Consider the following 15,088-nt stretch of genomic DNA (forward strand, 5'->3'; position numbering starts at 1 on the left):
TTTTTATCGGGTGCCTTAAGGAGGAAAGGGAGGTTGGCCAAGCGGCAATTTCGATAAAACAATCAATTTTTTCATAAAACTTCAATCTGAGGCTTTGTCTGCTCAACTTTTCTCAACTCAGCTGCTCGCTGTCAGTCAGGGGTCTCGATTACTTCTGCTGCTAGGCTTTCTGGGAATTGAAGTTCAAAGCGGCACATCTTGCTTTATTGATAAAGAGACGGGTATTAATTTGCCAAGAACATATCTTCATCTACACGTATACACTCCAGGTTTCTATCATTTCATTCAAAACTAGTTTTTTGTATGCTTATTGGCTCACTTTAACACGCGCACACACACACACACACACACAAAAGGACTACAGCATCTTCTTACAGCTTTTATTTATTTATTTATTTTTTTGTTGAGTGGAATTTCTTTGAAGGAAATGTAATTTATGTTGTCCCCTTCTGAATATGACATTGTAGAGTTGAATATGAAGAAATAAAAAGACAGGACCTTCAAAAATCTGTCATATGAGAGTATATTTCAATGTCACAAGCCAAACTTGGTAGAATAAGTCATTACAGCTGAACCAACAGAGCATTAAGACAGAGCGGGTTTGCCTCTCAGTACACTGCTTCACGTAACCTGTTCTACTGTTATTATGAGCCCCATGTCCTCAGTGGTGCGACACCAAACAGAACCCCCTTCCTTCCCCTGTGACTAATAATTTTAAAACATTCAATGGTATCACTTCTTTTAATTGTCTGCACTTAGAATAGATAAAAACACAATACCATCAAAAATAGAGAATGGTCAAGAAAACCTCATTAAAAAAAAAAAAGTAGGAAAAACAAGAGAAAATGGAATGACATCTTTGTCTGTGTAAGCATGACCATGGGAAAGAAACAAGGAAAATAAAAGTGTACATTCCTAATCATGCAATATACAAATTTTAATCTAACAGTATGCACAGAATGATCAGTATTAGGACAGCGTGTGATTAGAGAAGTCGTTTCTCAGATTCATGGATATCATTTTCAGGAACAGGGAGCGCGTACATAATTTTTTTCTACTGACGTTCCTGAAAAACAGCTGATCACCTCTGATTTCAGACTTTACTACTGAAAATCTAGTGGAATGGCTGACTTGACCTTCAGGCCAGACATCATTATATTTCTTATCTACAATAGCAGACAAATGCAAGAGAGGAGGGCCTTACCAGTATATATATGAACAGAGACGCTACCAAGTCTTTTTTTCCTTTCACTCTTGCTACTACAAGGATCAGTTGAAGTGGACGGGGTGGTTGCTTTAAACATGAATGATCCAAATGAAGACATCAAACAGAGTTCAGCAGGAAGTCGGGTGTTGTGTTTTCTTTAAAGACTCTCCTAACACACACATACACACAAAGTAGCAAGGCAGTTTCTGGAGGGAAAAAGAAACATGGGGGGATTTATATGGGTGGGTCAGCTGGCTTTTTCTGTGATGCATGAGAGGGAGACGGGCGCAAATATTTCACGAGGACAGACAAAAACCACACAACTGCTGCTGCTGACAGAGGCGACGCTTCCTTACTGTGGAAGCCGTGTTGATTAATACTGACTCACAGGGCGCCTCAAGCCACTGACCAGTTAACAGCGTCCGCTTAGTAGTAAATGACTTTTAGCAATCTCATATGCAGACCAGCAGTTTTAAAAGAAACAGTACAGGCAGGCTGAGAGTATAAGTGTGGTGTCCTTTAACTTGTCACAGGTTGTCTTTTTCCCCCCCACAGAGGACAGTGATGTCAGCTCTTTACGTCAGATTATTCCGTGAACACGTTGGCCAAGTGACGACCTGCCTTCAGACAAAGAACAGCATCCTGCTTTACAATATTATTACATCTTCTATACAATAACTAAACCATCCATGCGTGGTAGAACACAGGTGGCTTTGTCAGGTGTAATAGAAACCTCACATTGCACTGGATTTGCCAAAGGAATGATATGTTCAAAGTCTTTGGGGAGGGTCAATCTGCAGTTTAGCACTGTTAGATCAGTGCACTCAGGGGAGAGGTGGGGGCTCTACAAGACTTATGAAGTGCCGGAGTAGGTCAGACTGCAGGGCTAAGGCACAGAGCAAAACTACTGAACTACTGTACAATCACCCGTAGAGACACAAGGATTCGGTTCAACTAAACACCAGCAGATCTGCTCTGAGCCTCGCCAAGAGGCAAGTAGGGCAAAAGCACCCCGATACAAGCTTAAAACCCATGCCTTATTTGTAGCTTTGGTTTCACCTCTGCTCTCCTCTCATTGCACTTGCCCAGTGTCTGGTCTTCTCCAGGCACCAGGTCAGTGGTGGGTGAGCAGGTTATAGCGCCCATCTAGTCCGAAAAAAAGAGTCAATCACCTGATTTATCTTTTTTCAAGGCCTACACAGATGAGCAGCACACACAGATTTTAGTGAGCAGTAAAGAAGGGGATTAGATGAAGGCGTAGTCAGGTTTCAGACAAAGATAAAGAAAAAGAAAAGACAAAACAACAAAACAAACCAAAGACAAAAACGTCAAAACAGTAAAAATACAATTCAACCATTAACAGCAAAAGTCCAGTTGTCAACATTACATGACGCGACCGTCACAGATTGAATTCCCGACAGAGTGGAGGGCGGAAAGAGACGCAGGAAAGAGAAGAGGACGCCAGGCGTCCAGAAACGGGAGCTCAGTCAGAGTCGGGGTGCAACAGGGCGGCTGTTCGAAAACTAGGAAGTAAAAATGAAAATTACACTGCAGAGAAGATGAAGCATGTACACAATGAGTCTGTAAAGCAACATCAAGTGTGAGGGAGTGACCACAGAGTGCAAAGAGGGGCAAAGTGTGGGGCGCTGGAGAAGCTGAGAAGGGGAAAGAAATCTTGCAAATCTGCAGACTAATAAATAGGGCGATACTGGAAGTGCCAGTCGCAGTGTTTCGTAACGTGATTATGTTGTGTTTCAGTGAGGGAGGGGCGGGATGGAGCGGTAGGGTGGAGGGTGGGGCACCCTTCGGCTGTCAGACACAATCAGCACTGAGAGAAGGTCTGCTTGATCTCATCCAGCACATTCCCAAGCAGCGTTGGCTCGTCACATTTAGCGTCAATGGACACAGTCTGACCAGACTGGGAGAGAGGGGGAGAGAAGTGGGGGACAATGTCAGCATCACCACCTGAAAACTCTTTTCATCTTCGGTTTTAACTCAGATTTATGTTATTGTCGCTTACAGTTTTGACCAGCAGACAGACATGGTGACCCTGGATAGACCTGCTGTACATGGAGGCACAGGAGTCGATCCTCTCCACAACTAATCAAAGACGAGAAAGAAGCACAATCACAAATGCAGCGCATCAGAATTAATGTCAAAATTACCCAGCATTAATACACTTTTCAAACATTCCCCTCTGATGATTGTAATTTCCTGCATGTGAAGTAGCACAGGTTTCAGGTCCCCCGAAAAAAGTGATAATGTAAAGGTACCAGAAAAGTGGTGGTGGAAGCAGATCCTGGCCAGAAGGTGATGGAAGGGCATGTTAACTCCCTCCAGTCTGACAGAGCTGCTCTTCAGATCTCCCGACTCCAGCAACTTTGCAAACGCATCACTGAGAGAGCAAAAGAACAAAAAGAAGTCAGTTTTAGATTTCTCCATTACTAAAATCTAACGAACATTCAACAGATTTTAATGATTCCCAGACCGTGGTTCTTGATCTTTTTAATTTAAAATTTCACACAAGCTCTATCTTAAAACAAGTACAAGTGAAATTTACTGATATTTATTCTTCCTCAAAGATGGCCATTTTCTACTGCCACGCTTAAACCACAGTCTCACCACTCAGTCTACAAACTCTCCCACTCCAAAGATTTCTCCCTGGAAACACTTTGAGAGGAGTTTCAACAGCTTCTTTAAAAAGTTTAAATGACTCACTGAAACTCTGATATGAATGGAGGAGTGGCATAACCAACCTGTAACAAGGAGTAGTGATCAGGTAGGAGGTGCAGGTAAAGTGCAGTTTGAAGTCCAGTTTCTCATGAGTGGAGGAGTCCTCGTTCTGTGGGAATGGAGCAAAACGGCATATTAAAAACACCTGTTTGATTCCTTCATAGGTCTCAGAATTAACTCATCTGCTACTAGGCCAACTCTAGTATTACAAATCAAAAGATGAATTAATTAAGCCGCAGGTTTAATAATAATGTATAAAAAATCCTGTCAATCTTGTTTGCGTTTCATTTGGATTTCAGCTTTTTCATTAGATTTTGTTTTCTTTTTAGTATACACGGCACTTGTTTGCTTTTCCTACGAACCTTTACAATAAAGGTGAGGGTTCCTTTCAGCTTCTGCGGCATTACGATGCTCTGCACAGTGAAGACAAATCGTGCTTCATTGGACACTCCTACAAGAAAAAACAGAAGCTCTCAGCATCAAATCATGGAACTCAACAACTTTAAAAACTCATATAATACAATTTTTTAAGTTGCTGCTTGAATCATCTGTAACTCAGTAAAAAGGATGGACATTTATTCTGAAAAGCCCCACTACAATTACCAGGAAAATGCTTGTTTTATTTTATTTTTTTAGTAAGCCAATATTATAGCAAAGGATAACTATGATGCCCATTTCCAACCCCATATTTCCCATCTTGGGTTATGCTAGACTAGCTTTACATGGTTTAAGTAATACTAATTTATCTTATCCTGGGCCTCAGATAATAATCTGCCTGAACAAAAGAAACAAACAAAAACTCTTTCAGCTCAATTCAACCTCAGTTTAAGCTAACTTACTTCTGATTGGATGCCCCTCCAAAATATGAATACTAAAGATTTGAGGGGGGCTATGGGCTTTTAATTCACAGTCATGGATGGATGGATTCATACACGATTTTTCTTTAGATAATAACTGACCAGGGGGAAGCTGGAAGGGGACGGTAAGGCCATCATGTGGACCTGACCCTTCTGGCCTCTGCAGCTTGGAGTTCAGAGAGTCCAGCACATTGAACTCCATGGATTTGAGGAAGCTGTCACTCTTATTTTCAAAGATGACAGACACCACCACCTGACTGCCATCCTGTAGGTTCCCCTGGATGTCACACACCTTACGGGGAAGAGGGAAAACAAGGAAAGTGCTAAACGTGGATTTTGGAACAGTGAATTACGGTCTCATCTTTCCTCTCTTTTACACAGTGTTAACAAGGCAAATCAGAGTCATTACCCAGATCCAGAGCACACATCACCATTTCCAAGAAGTGAACACAAGGAGATAATCACAAGGACAGAATCATTCTCAGAAACCGAGCGCTGCTGCGCTAGAGAAACATAAATTAGTCTGCCCAAGGAGGAAGGCCTGTAAAGAGCAACGAGACCAGAGAGAAACACATCTAGGACAAAACTTTAACCAATACCTGATCAGCATCCTCCATCATCTTTAAAGAGAGGAAGAGAAAAAGAAATCTGTATATGATAGTTCTTTTTGGTTTTTTTAACTCTAATTACTCCACATGCTGGATCTTGGAAACAACAACGTTTCTCTTTCTCAGCATCTAGAAAGAAATGTGTGCTATAATGTAGCAAGAAAATTATTTTATTTATTGTCTCACTAAAGTAAACAGAAGAACCCAACATGTCGAAATAAAGCAGAATATTTATCACAATCTGGTTCCCTTGGTGCATTTTAATTAACAATGCAAACTATTAGATTGGAGAAGGCATGAGCAGCTTTGGATGCTAAAAATTAAATTCGAAAATTAAATGTTTCCATGGCCAAAATGAGACCGGAATTATTTTAACAAATTGAGAGCAAAACAAATTTCCAAAGCCTGGCATCGCAGTCACCATCACTCACCATCTTGATGTAGGAGTTCTCAGCCAGCAGGCAGTAATTGGACATGGGCTGAAAGGAGAGAAGAGCTCAGGTCAGAGGAGGCGTTCTCAGCCACTAAGCATGCTAACTAGGCAACAGGAGCTCCTACCTAGCTGCTATATAACAAGGAAGGCAGTGTGTGCTGGCAGCAGTAAGTGGGTTTACCCAGTGGAGCTCAGATGAATGATGATAAATTATACTGCCTACATGCGGCTTTGAGTTATTCGTGTCTTTGAGGTCAGTAAGCTTTTGTTTGTCTGTTTTCAATCGAAGAGGAATGACACAAAGATGCCAATTTAATTTTTACTTCACTCATATCATCTCTACTTTAACATCCATCAAATGCTAAAACCAAAGAGTGCTGTACATAATGTTTTGTTGTACGTATCAATATGGTATTGTACATACCTATACATCTATATCATCAATTCCTCATGTATATACTGTATAGTAACCAGTTATCCATCCCCAGCTTGGTAAATGTTTTATTCCAAGATCTTGGCGCACTGCACATTTAAATATGCTATACAAATTGCTATTGTCTGTGTCGTGCTTTTATCAGTAATGTTTCTTATCTATTCTGTTAAGTAAATTGAGAGCAACGAAGAAAAAGAATGAGCCTAATTCTTTGTACGTGTACATTTTGCTGTACCGATTCTGATTTAGGAAACATAACCCGTAGTTTACAAATTAAAAGTAATGATCGGTTAAGTTTAATGTTGTGGTTGTTCGACACTGACCGGCAGAGGCTCCTCCTCCTCGACGGTGCCATTCTGCACAGACTCCTCTCCACCTCCATCGCTGTGGTGGTGATGGTGATGATGCTTCTTTTTCTTTTTCTTCTCCTTCTCTTCCTTCTCTTTTTTCTGCTTCTTCTTCTTGTGCTTGGAGGACTTCTATAGAGAAAAACCCAAAGAAGGAGAAGGAGATAAATTTCCTGAAGTGATGTTTAATCGCCATTGAGTGTTAATGCTAATGAAAATAAAACACAAAGTGGCAGAATTACTCCCCCAGAGCCCACAGAAACTGGCAGGTCTGCGACACATCGTTCACACAAATGTATCAGAATTAGAGTTGCCAATTCCCCGAGTCCAGTCGGGGTTATTGTAAACTGGAATCTCAAGCAGTGCTGTCAAACTTTGTTCCTTCCAACTATTGCCTCGTCTGCGTTAACTCACACTCTCCTCCGTCTCGGTATCTTTGGGCTCCTCGGGCTCAGAGTCGGCCGCTGTGCCAGCAGGCGCCTCGGGCGCTGGGGCTGCTTCTGCTACTGTTGCTGCTTCCTGTTCAGATACACCAGCACGCCACCAAATAAACACACAAACAAGAACAACCACAGCGTTTAACACATGCAAAACTTTCTACCACTTCTGTGTTGACATAGGTAAGTGAGGTTAGTGAGTTCACTCAGTCATTCATAAGAGAAGTCATTCATGATCACCTGCAACCTACTGAGCTGAGTGACACCACAAACAAACATCAGGTACAATGAGCCAAGAGTATTGCATGGAAGAATGCTAAACATGAGCATATCATGTTTGTATGGACCTCTACACCTACAGCGGTTTTGCTGTACAACTGCTGGATCCACTGCACTAACCAGCTACACTGGGTGCTGCTCGAAACTGAAGCAGGCTGACTGACAAGCTAAATATATGCAACAGTATGATCTGGGACGCTGGTGTGACAGCCAGAACAAAAACAAGCGTTCCACCAAGACATCGATGCATATTACTGGGGCAGCTTTAACTCTTGGGCTGACAGTTCAAATGATTAATAACAGAAATGCCCAAAGGGAAAGTTAAAAGGCCTGACAGATCTGAGCGTACAGTCATGTTACATGTATAGCTAAGGAAACAGTGTGCCTGTTATTCAGTCTTTTCATGGAACAGTCAGGATGAAATAGTGGAGCAACTGGATAGCTTAGCTTATTTAAACAAGCTGGAAATGGTGTGAGAGCGCTGTCCTGGCATGACCACAGGCCACATAGATTTAATTTAAAACAACTGAGAAAGTAATTTTCCTATTTTTTTTAAATGAAAGAAAACAGTCATCAAAAAGTCTATTAGTAAAGGTGAAGTTTAGCAGCTGATTTGGGAAATTCTACTTTGTTTTCAAACAGAAACAAAGATAATTATGGCCCCACACTGAAGAGATAATGGAGAGTGGATATTGTGCTCATACAGAGTCCTTTCCTCTTACGTCACGTAAGAGGAAAGGACTCTGGGCCAATTTCTGGGGAGCCGTTTACCCCTCTTCCACCACTGCGGTGCTGGTGTCCAACCTAGAACCATGAAAGGCTATCCCAGCAATAACTGTTAGCTGAAGCTCACATATCCTGTCTACCACTAAAATAACTCCAGCTTCTGTTTGGAGTTTGTGTGTGTGTGTGTGTGTGTGTGTGTGTGTGTGTGTGTGTGTGTGTGTGTGTGTGTGTGTGTGTGTGTGGGGGGGGGGGGTACCAGGACCACACTGGTTCAAAGACATATTAGTGACATTTGGTCCATTGTCACTTCTTCAAAAATAAAGAAATCAATAAATAAAGATCACAAAAAACAAAAACAAAACAATAAAAAGTAACAGCACCTGTTCTGACATCATGACTGACACAACACAAGGCAAGAAGAAGTGCGAGACAAATACAGATACATACTGTGTACACACACATGCTAGAAAGCAGAAGGGTGCTGGAAAATGACAGAATATAGTGTTGTGAGCCCTGTGAAAGAGAGGCAGTGTCAAAAGATGCAGAGGGGAGGAAAAAAAAAAAAAAGGAACAACTGAAGGGCAGCAGAGACAGAATGTATGGTTACACCAATGTCTGAGGCAGGTTGATTGAAAACCGTGTCATGAAACTGAACAGATGTGGGCAGGACAGGGTGAGAGAGACAGAAAGAGAGCGAGAGAGAGAGAGAGAGAAAGAGGGGCGTGACTCAACCTGGGTGTTAGAGGGCACTGGAGCATTTGAGAGCCAGAAATCCAGGTCCGAAACCTAAAAGAGGAAGGGAGGGAGAGGAGCGCGAGGAGGTGAGAGGGGTGAGGGCCAAACAGGTTCTGTGTCTTACTACTATTCATGAAAATGGATACAGAGAATACACTGTCCTGTTTCATGAATAAATCAAGTATTTGGCAAGAGACTGCACAGTCGGCTACGAGGAAACTGATACTTGATCGCTATAGCCGATTGAAAGACAGGCTGGGAAAAAGCAATGGAAGCGCCGAGTTAATGAACATGATAAAACGTGTCTGCTTGCATTTAACCATTTGACAGAATTTGTAGAGCACTCCTTAAGGCAGACCTTCCCAAAGTGTGGGGCCCGCCCCCTAGGAGGGGCGCAGAGCCATTGCAGGGGGGCGCGGTACGAAAAGGAAAAACAAAACAAAAAAAAAATTTTTTTCTTGTAAAACAAAGGGGGACCTAGCAAAAAAGTTTGGGAACCACTGCCTTAAGGTATCCTTTAAGCCATTTTAATTATAATTTTATAGATCTGGTAATTAAAACCAGTGTTTGGATGTTAGATACAAACTGCGGCGCCGCGTAGGAAACATCCTCGGTCCAACATGTTATAAAGGCGTACCTCAGCACTAGTTGAAGTGGGCTGTGCTTCCACCTCCTTCATTTCTTCCGATTGGACCACGGGCTCTTCTGCTTGACCTCCAAGAAGATCCTCCTCCTTTTCTTCATGTTTGTGTTTTTTCTTCTTCTTCTCTTCTTTGCTCCTCTGTGAAAACAGGAGAATATATTCCAGTCGGTGTCAGTCAGGTTAAGAAATGCAAACACTGAGTCATCAAATTGTGACGGCGCAGCTGACAGCGCACTACTGTTCTCCCCTCGCTCTGAGTGCTCCGTGAATCTGATTTATGACCAGAAGGTGGGAAATGTTTCCAGCATCTTAACCTCACCTTCCTATCCCTCTCTTTATCTTTCTTCTTGTCCCTCTTTTCTTTGCTGCTCTTCTTCTTGGGTTCCTGTGGCGTGGCATTTTCTGCCTCTCCATCCTCAGCAGAGCTTTTTGGAGCCCCCGCTGCACGATGTGACCTGACCGGTAGCTTCTCGCTGTCTGCAAGCGGCCTGCACAAACAAAACATACAGATACATATTTTAACTCTAACTGGGAGGTGATTTTGATCCTCCTGGGCTACATCATCTGAAAGATGCATTCCTTGAGTATTAATTGTTAAAGGTGAACAAGGCATGTAGGGTGCAGCAATCCACCATTCTCAAGCACATGTTCTGCACTGTGAAGCAGCCAGGTCTCATTCAAAGCACAAGACATTCCTCTAGCAGAGCTCCACACGGTCGATCGATCCTAATAACGTCCTCCATACTGAAGTGATAAGAGCTGGTAAACTTACAGTGGGGCAAAAAAGTATTTAGTCAGCCACCGATTGTGCAAGTTCCCCCACTTAAAATGATGACAGAGGTCAGTAATTTGCACCTGAGGTACACTTCAACTGTGAGAGACAGAATGTGAAAAAAAAAAATAATCCATGAATCCACATGGTAGGATTTGTAAAGAATTTATTCGTAAATTAGGGTGGAAAATAAGTATTTGGTCACCTCAAACAAGGAAAATCTCTGGCTCTCACAGACCTGTAACATCTTCTGTAAGAAGCTTTTCTGTCCCCCACTCGTTACCTGTATGAATGGCACCTGTTTGAACTCATCATCTGTATAAAAGACACCTGTCCACAGCCGCAAACAGTCAGACTCCAAACTCCGCCATGGCCAAGACCAAAGAGCTTTCGAAGGACACCAGGAAAAGTATTGTAGACCTGCACCAGACTGGGAAGAGTGAATCTACAATAGGCAAGCAGCTTGGTGTGAAAAAATCAACTGTGGGAGCAATCATCAGAAAATGGAAGACATACAAGACCACTGATAATCTCCCTCGATCTGGGGCTCCACGTAAGATCTCATCCCGTGGGGTCAAAATGATCATGAGAACGGTGAGCAAAGATCCCAGAACCACACGGGGGGACCTGGTGAATGACCTGCAGAGAGCTGGGACCAAAGTAACAAAGGTCACCATCAGTAACACACTACAACGGCAGGGAATCAAATCCCGCAGTGCCAGACGTGTTCCGCTGCTGAAGCCAGTGCATGTCCAGGCCCGTCTGAAGTTTGCCAGAGAGCACATGGATGATACAGCAGAGGATTGGGAGAATGTCATGTGGTCAGATGAAACCAAAGTAGAACTTTTTGGTATAAACTCAACTCGTCGTGTTTGGAGGAAGACGAATACTGAGTTGCATCCCAAGAACACCATACCTACTGTGAAGCATGGGGGTGGAAACATCATGCTATGGGGCTGTTTTTCTGCCAAGGGGACAGGACGACTGATCCGTGTTAAGGACAGAATGAATGGGGCCATGTATCGTGAGATTTTGAGCCAAAACCTCCTTCCATCAGTGAGAACTTTGAAGATGAAACGAGGCTGGGTCTTCCAACATGACAATGATCCAAAACACACCGCCCGGGCAACAAAGGAGTGGCTCCGTAAGAAGCATTTGAAAGTCCTGGAGTGGCCTAGCCAGTCTCCAGACCTCAACCCCATAGAAAATCTGTGGCGGGAGTTGAAAGTCCGTGTTGCTCGGCGACAGCCCCAAAACATCACTGCTCTCGAGAAGATCTGCATGGAGGAATGGGCCAAAATACCAGCTACTGTGTGTGCAAACCTGGTAAAGACCTATAGTAAACGTTTGACCTCTGTTATTGCCAACAAAGGTTATGTTACAAAGTATTGAGTTGTATTTTTGTTATTGACCAAATACTTATTTTCCACCCTGATTTACCAATAAATTCTTTACAAATCCTACCATGTGGATTCATGGATTTTTTTTTCACATTCTGTCTCTCACAGTTGAAGTGTACCTCTGGTGCAAATTACTGACCTCTGTCATCATTTTAAGTGGGGGAACTTGCACAATCGGTGGCTGACTAAATACTTTTTTGCCCCACTGTATGTCTTAAAAGCCGGAAATTAGGAGTTAGTAGCGTGCACTATAGCCCCCTGTTGGAAAATCTTTATATATATAATATAAAATCTAATATAGATATTATATAAAACCATGCTGTGTCATCAGTCTCCAATTTAAGTAAATTTTCTTTTTTGGTTTTATTCTTTCAGCTTTAAATTCCTAGAATTAAGTAACCTTGCTTTTGTGGTGTCATTTTTCTTTTAGAATTACAATCCAAAAGAAAGACTTCCACATGTGTTTTTGTAAGTAAACATTAATTTATAAGACCAAAACTGTTTACAGCTTGTCCTGCATGATCTCATCAACACATTATTCAAACGATCCACATTCTATCCTTGGCTTAAGGCCACATCTTTTTCCACTGAGGGCAGGCAAAGCGTATCCACTTAAAAACAGCTGGAGACAGTCTGGGGGCATGCCAAGTCTACTAAACTCAGCTGAGCAGATCTAAGAGAAAAGAATTACACTATTGCGTCGAACCGCTGGGATAGGTTTCTAAAAGCATGTTGATGCCGATTGCCCAGTACAAGAAAAAGAAGAGCCAACATGCTTTTAGGAAACTATTCTGGGAATTTAAAGGGTGAAAGATTAAGTCCTGAGAACATCAGCAGCCAGTTCTTATTTTCTTTCTTTCTAGGAAATCATTTTGTTTCCCTTTCTTTAAGGACAGATAAATCAGAACTGCTTGTTCAGAAATAGAGATGCTGATATTTTCAAGAACATTAAAAAAAAAGAAAAAAGAAAAAGAAGCAGTTTTAAGAGAGGCGGGATACTACAATATCGTTATGCATCACTAGGTCAAATGCTACAACTAAAGAACAGATCGAAGGGAAGAAGAGCAAAAAGAGAAAGTGGACATTACAAGCTTCAGATAGGTAAGGAACAGACAGCTATATTAGTTGAAAAGAGCAGGACAGCTACTTGGAAAGCAAGACAGAGAGAAAGACAAAGGTGACCTGTGCACAGTCAGAGGTCAGGCCCTATGGCTGGGGTGCTACTCACCTGCGCGCAGTTGTTTCCAATAAGCTGCCCACACAAAGAGGCAGTAATGGATGTGTGTAGGCACAGAAAAGAGGAAGCAGAAAGCATGAGGAGGAGTGCGAGGAGGGAGAGGGCTGGTCACACTGGCTTTAATGCTGTGACTGGAAAGCTTCAGGAATAAATGCTAAAACTACACTTTCATGAAATGTTTGGAGAGCAACAGTTTTTATCTCTCTGCCTCAGTACACCAAAACAACAGGTTTGAAACAAAAGGATTAAAATGCAACTTTTAGGTTAAATTTGGAGGATTTAAGAAAAATATTAGCATTGACCACAGTGGTCATTTTTATACAAAGTCCTCCATTTTCATCAACTCAAATATAATTGGACAACTTGACATAATTGCAGGGAATCAAAGTTCATGGCTTATTATTTTTTAAAGGCGTTTTTGGCTAATCGTGTGTCTACATTGTGGAGATTAGTGTCCTGCCTAGATGCTGTGATGTGTTTTTTCTTTACCATGGAAAGCATCCTGCGATCATGCACCACTGCTGACTTACATCATGGCCTGGGCCTTTTCATGTTCACAGGTGCTTCATTTTTTTCTGAATGTTCCAAAATGCTGATTTGGCCACTTCTTATGTTCCCACACTCTCTCTAGTAAATTTGTTTTATTTGTGCACGCTAGGTTTGGCTCGATTCATTTGAAATAAGATCCCCTTTGAGAACGGCTTTTGTATTTGAATTTGAATGAACTGCTTCCAAATGCAAACGCTACACTTGGAATCGACTGCAAACCTTTTACATGCTTAATTCAAAAAACAGCCTAAATCTGTCCACAAAACAGCCCCAATGACACAGGACTGTAAATAAGCTACATCTGGTTGTTGATACGATTTCTTTGTTCAACCACTTGAATTTAACCTAAAGTCTGCTTTTCAGTTTGACTTTGATAGATTCCTTTCAAACAGCTCTCTGTTGAACTCACTATTCAGTTATTTTCTGACATAACTGGACTTCAAACTAGAAATCCTCCAGCTTTAAAACAAGGTACACAACACAAACAACAACTTTGGGTGGAAAATCTTAAATTTCAGTGCCTGGCAGACTAGTTTAGATATAAAAATGATGACTTCAGCATCTTCAAAATCAGCAGTTAAAGTGATGAAGGTCGAACACATGTAAAATAAAACTCACTTGTCCAGGTCGATGTCCAGGGCTTTGTGAGGGTCATTGGGGTCTTTGTCATCGTCATCGCTGGGTAAGGCATTCTGTAGGACAAAACAAGAGATTAGCTGAGCTACTGACTTCCAGTGATCTTTGTGATGATACAGTAAAAATATATTTATAAAAAACTGAGTGAAAATGATTTTCCTTGAACATGTCAGTGTAAAATAATTAACATTAACTAAATTAAATAATAAAGTAATAAAACTTTCAACACTACATAGAAAGAAGGACCAGGCGGAAAAAGAAGGCTTCAACAACAACTTACAGAATGTTTTAAACTTAGTATTTATAAAAAGTCTTCTTCCATTGATGTCACCACATGCCTACCTCTGGCATCTCCTCTGTAACAATGTCGACCACATGTGCAGGTGTGATGTCCTCCTCGCTCTCTGGGCCTGAGTCGTGTTTCTTCCCTCGCCCACTGCGTTTTTCTTTCCTCTTCTTCTTCTCCTTCTTCTTTTTCTCTGCTCTCTCTTTCTGCCGACGCTCCTCCTCTAGTTTAACGTATTGGTCAGACATAGGCAGACCTGTGGGGTGGGAGGGAGTTGTAGCTAAGGGTAACGTTGATAATTTTCAGTATACGAATAGAAAAATTGTGACACAACAGTATGTTTGCAAGTAAGGCTGCACTTAGATTCAGGTGAAGTTATGATAGTTATATTGGGGTTCCTTTTTTTAGTTTTTGTAGTAATATAAGGATTGCGTGTCCCACCTGGGACTTTGAGAGGCACGCTGAGATCAATCTGCACGACTGGGATGTGTTCCACTCCTGGAGCTTCCTGGTACACCTACACATAAAAGAATTCATCTCAAAAAGGGTTTTGCCATACATGAGCGTAACTACTTTTACTAAATACCCTGTGCAGTGAAAATGACTACCAACACAAAGTAATTACTGAAGACGGTGAGCATACCTTCTGAGAAGATGGAGAGGCCTTGATGTAGAATGGGTTGTTGGCTTGCTCCTGCTTTCTGGCTTCTCTCCTCTTGTAGTGGAAACAAGAAATATAATATGAATTCACGAACAGCCTACGTCACTTA

General features: G+C 41.9%; 1 protein-coding gene across 7 annotated transcripts in view; it reads right to left on the minus strand.

Moving 5' to 3' along the window:
• Positions 1-506: 506 nt before the first annotated feature.
• The window catches only part of ap3d1 (adaptor related protein complex 3 subunit delta 1), a 28,239-nt gene continuing 13,657 nt past the window's right edge, over positions 507-15,088 (minus strand). The window contains exons 18-35 of one of the 7 annotated variants that reach the window (XM_076880063.1): positions 14,962-15,033; positions 14,760-14,835; positions 14,375-14,574; positions 14,015-14,088; positions 12,839-12,862; positions 9,758-9,926; positions 9,433-9,576; positions 8,793-8,846; positions 7,033-7,137; positions 6,595-6,750; positions 5,837-5,884; positions 5,397-5,417; positions 4,900-5,089; positions 4,303-4,391; positions 3,964-4,049; positions 3,481-3,602; positions 3,228-3,307; positions 507-3,125 (exon numbers count right to left, since the gene is read on the minus strand). In XM_076880063.1, coding sequence (XP_076736178.1) covers positions 3,030-3,125; positions 3,228-3,307; positions 3,481-3,602; positions 3,964-4,049; positions 4,303-4,391; positions 4,900-5,089; positions 5,397-5,417; positions 5,837-5,884; positions 6,595-6,750; positions 7,033-7,137; positions 8,793-8,846; positions 9,433-9,576; positions 9,758-9,926; positions 12,839-12,862; positions 14,015-14,088; positions 14,375-14,574; positions 14,760-14,835; positions 14,962-15,033 — 1,806 coding nt within the window. In that variant the 3' untranslated portion in view covers positions 507-3,029. Of the gene's footprint in view, positions 3,126-3,227; positions 3,308-3,480; positions 3,603-3,963; positions 4,050-4,302; positions 4,392-4,899; positions 5,090-5,396; positions 5,418-5,836; positions 5,885-6,594; positions 6,751-7,032; positions 7,138-8,792; positions 8,847-9,432; positions 9,577-9,757; positions 9,927-12,838; positions 12,863-14,014; positions 14,089-14,374; positions 14,599-14,759; positions 14,836-14,961; positions 15,034-15,088 lie in introns of all 7 variants that reach the window. The other 6 variants (XM_076880061.1, XM_076880065.1, XM_076880064.1 and 3 more) reach the window with 6 other exon arrangements.

This window comes from Maylandia zebra, linkage group LG23, assembly GCF_041146795.1.
Source record: "Maylandia zebra isolate NMK-2024a linkage group LG23, Mzebra_GT3a, whole genome shotgun sequence".
Lineage (NCBI taxonomy): Eukaryota > Metazoa > Chordata > Actinopteri > Cichliformes > Cichlidae > Maylandia > Maylandia zebra.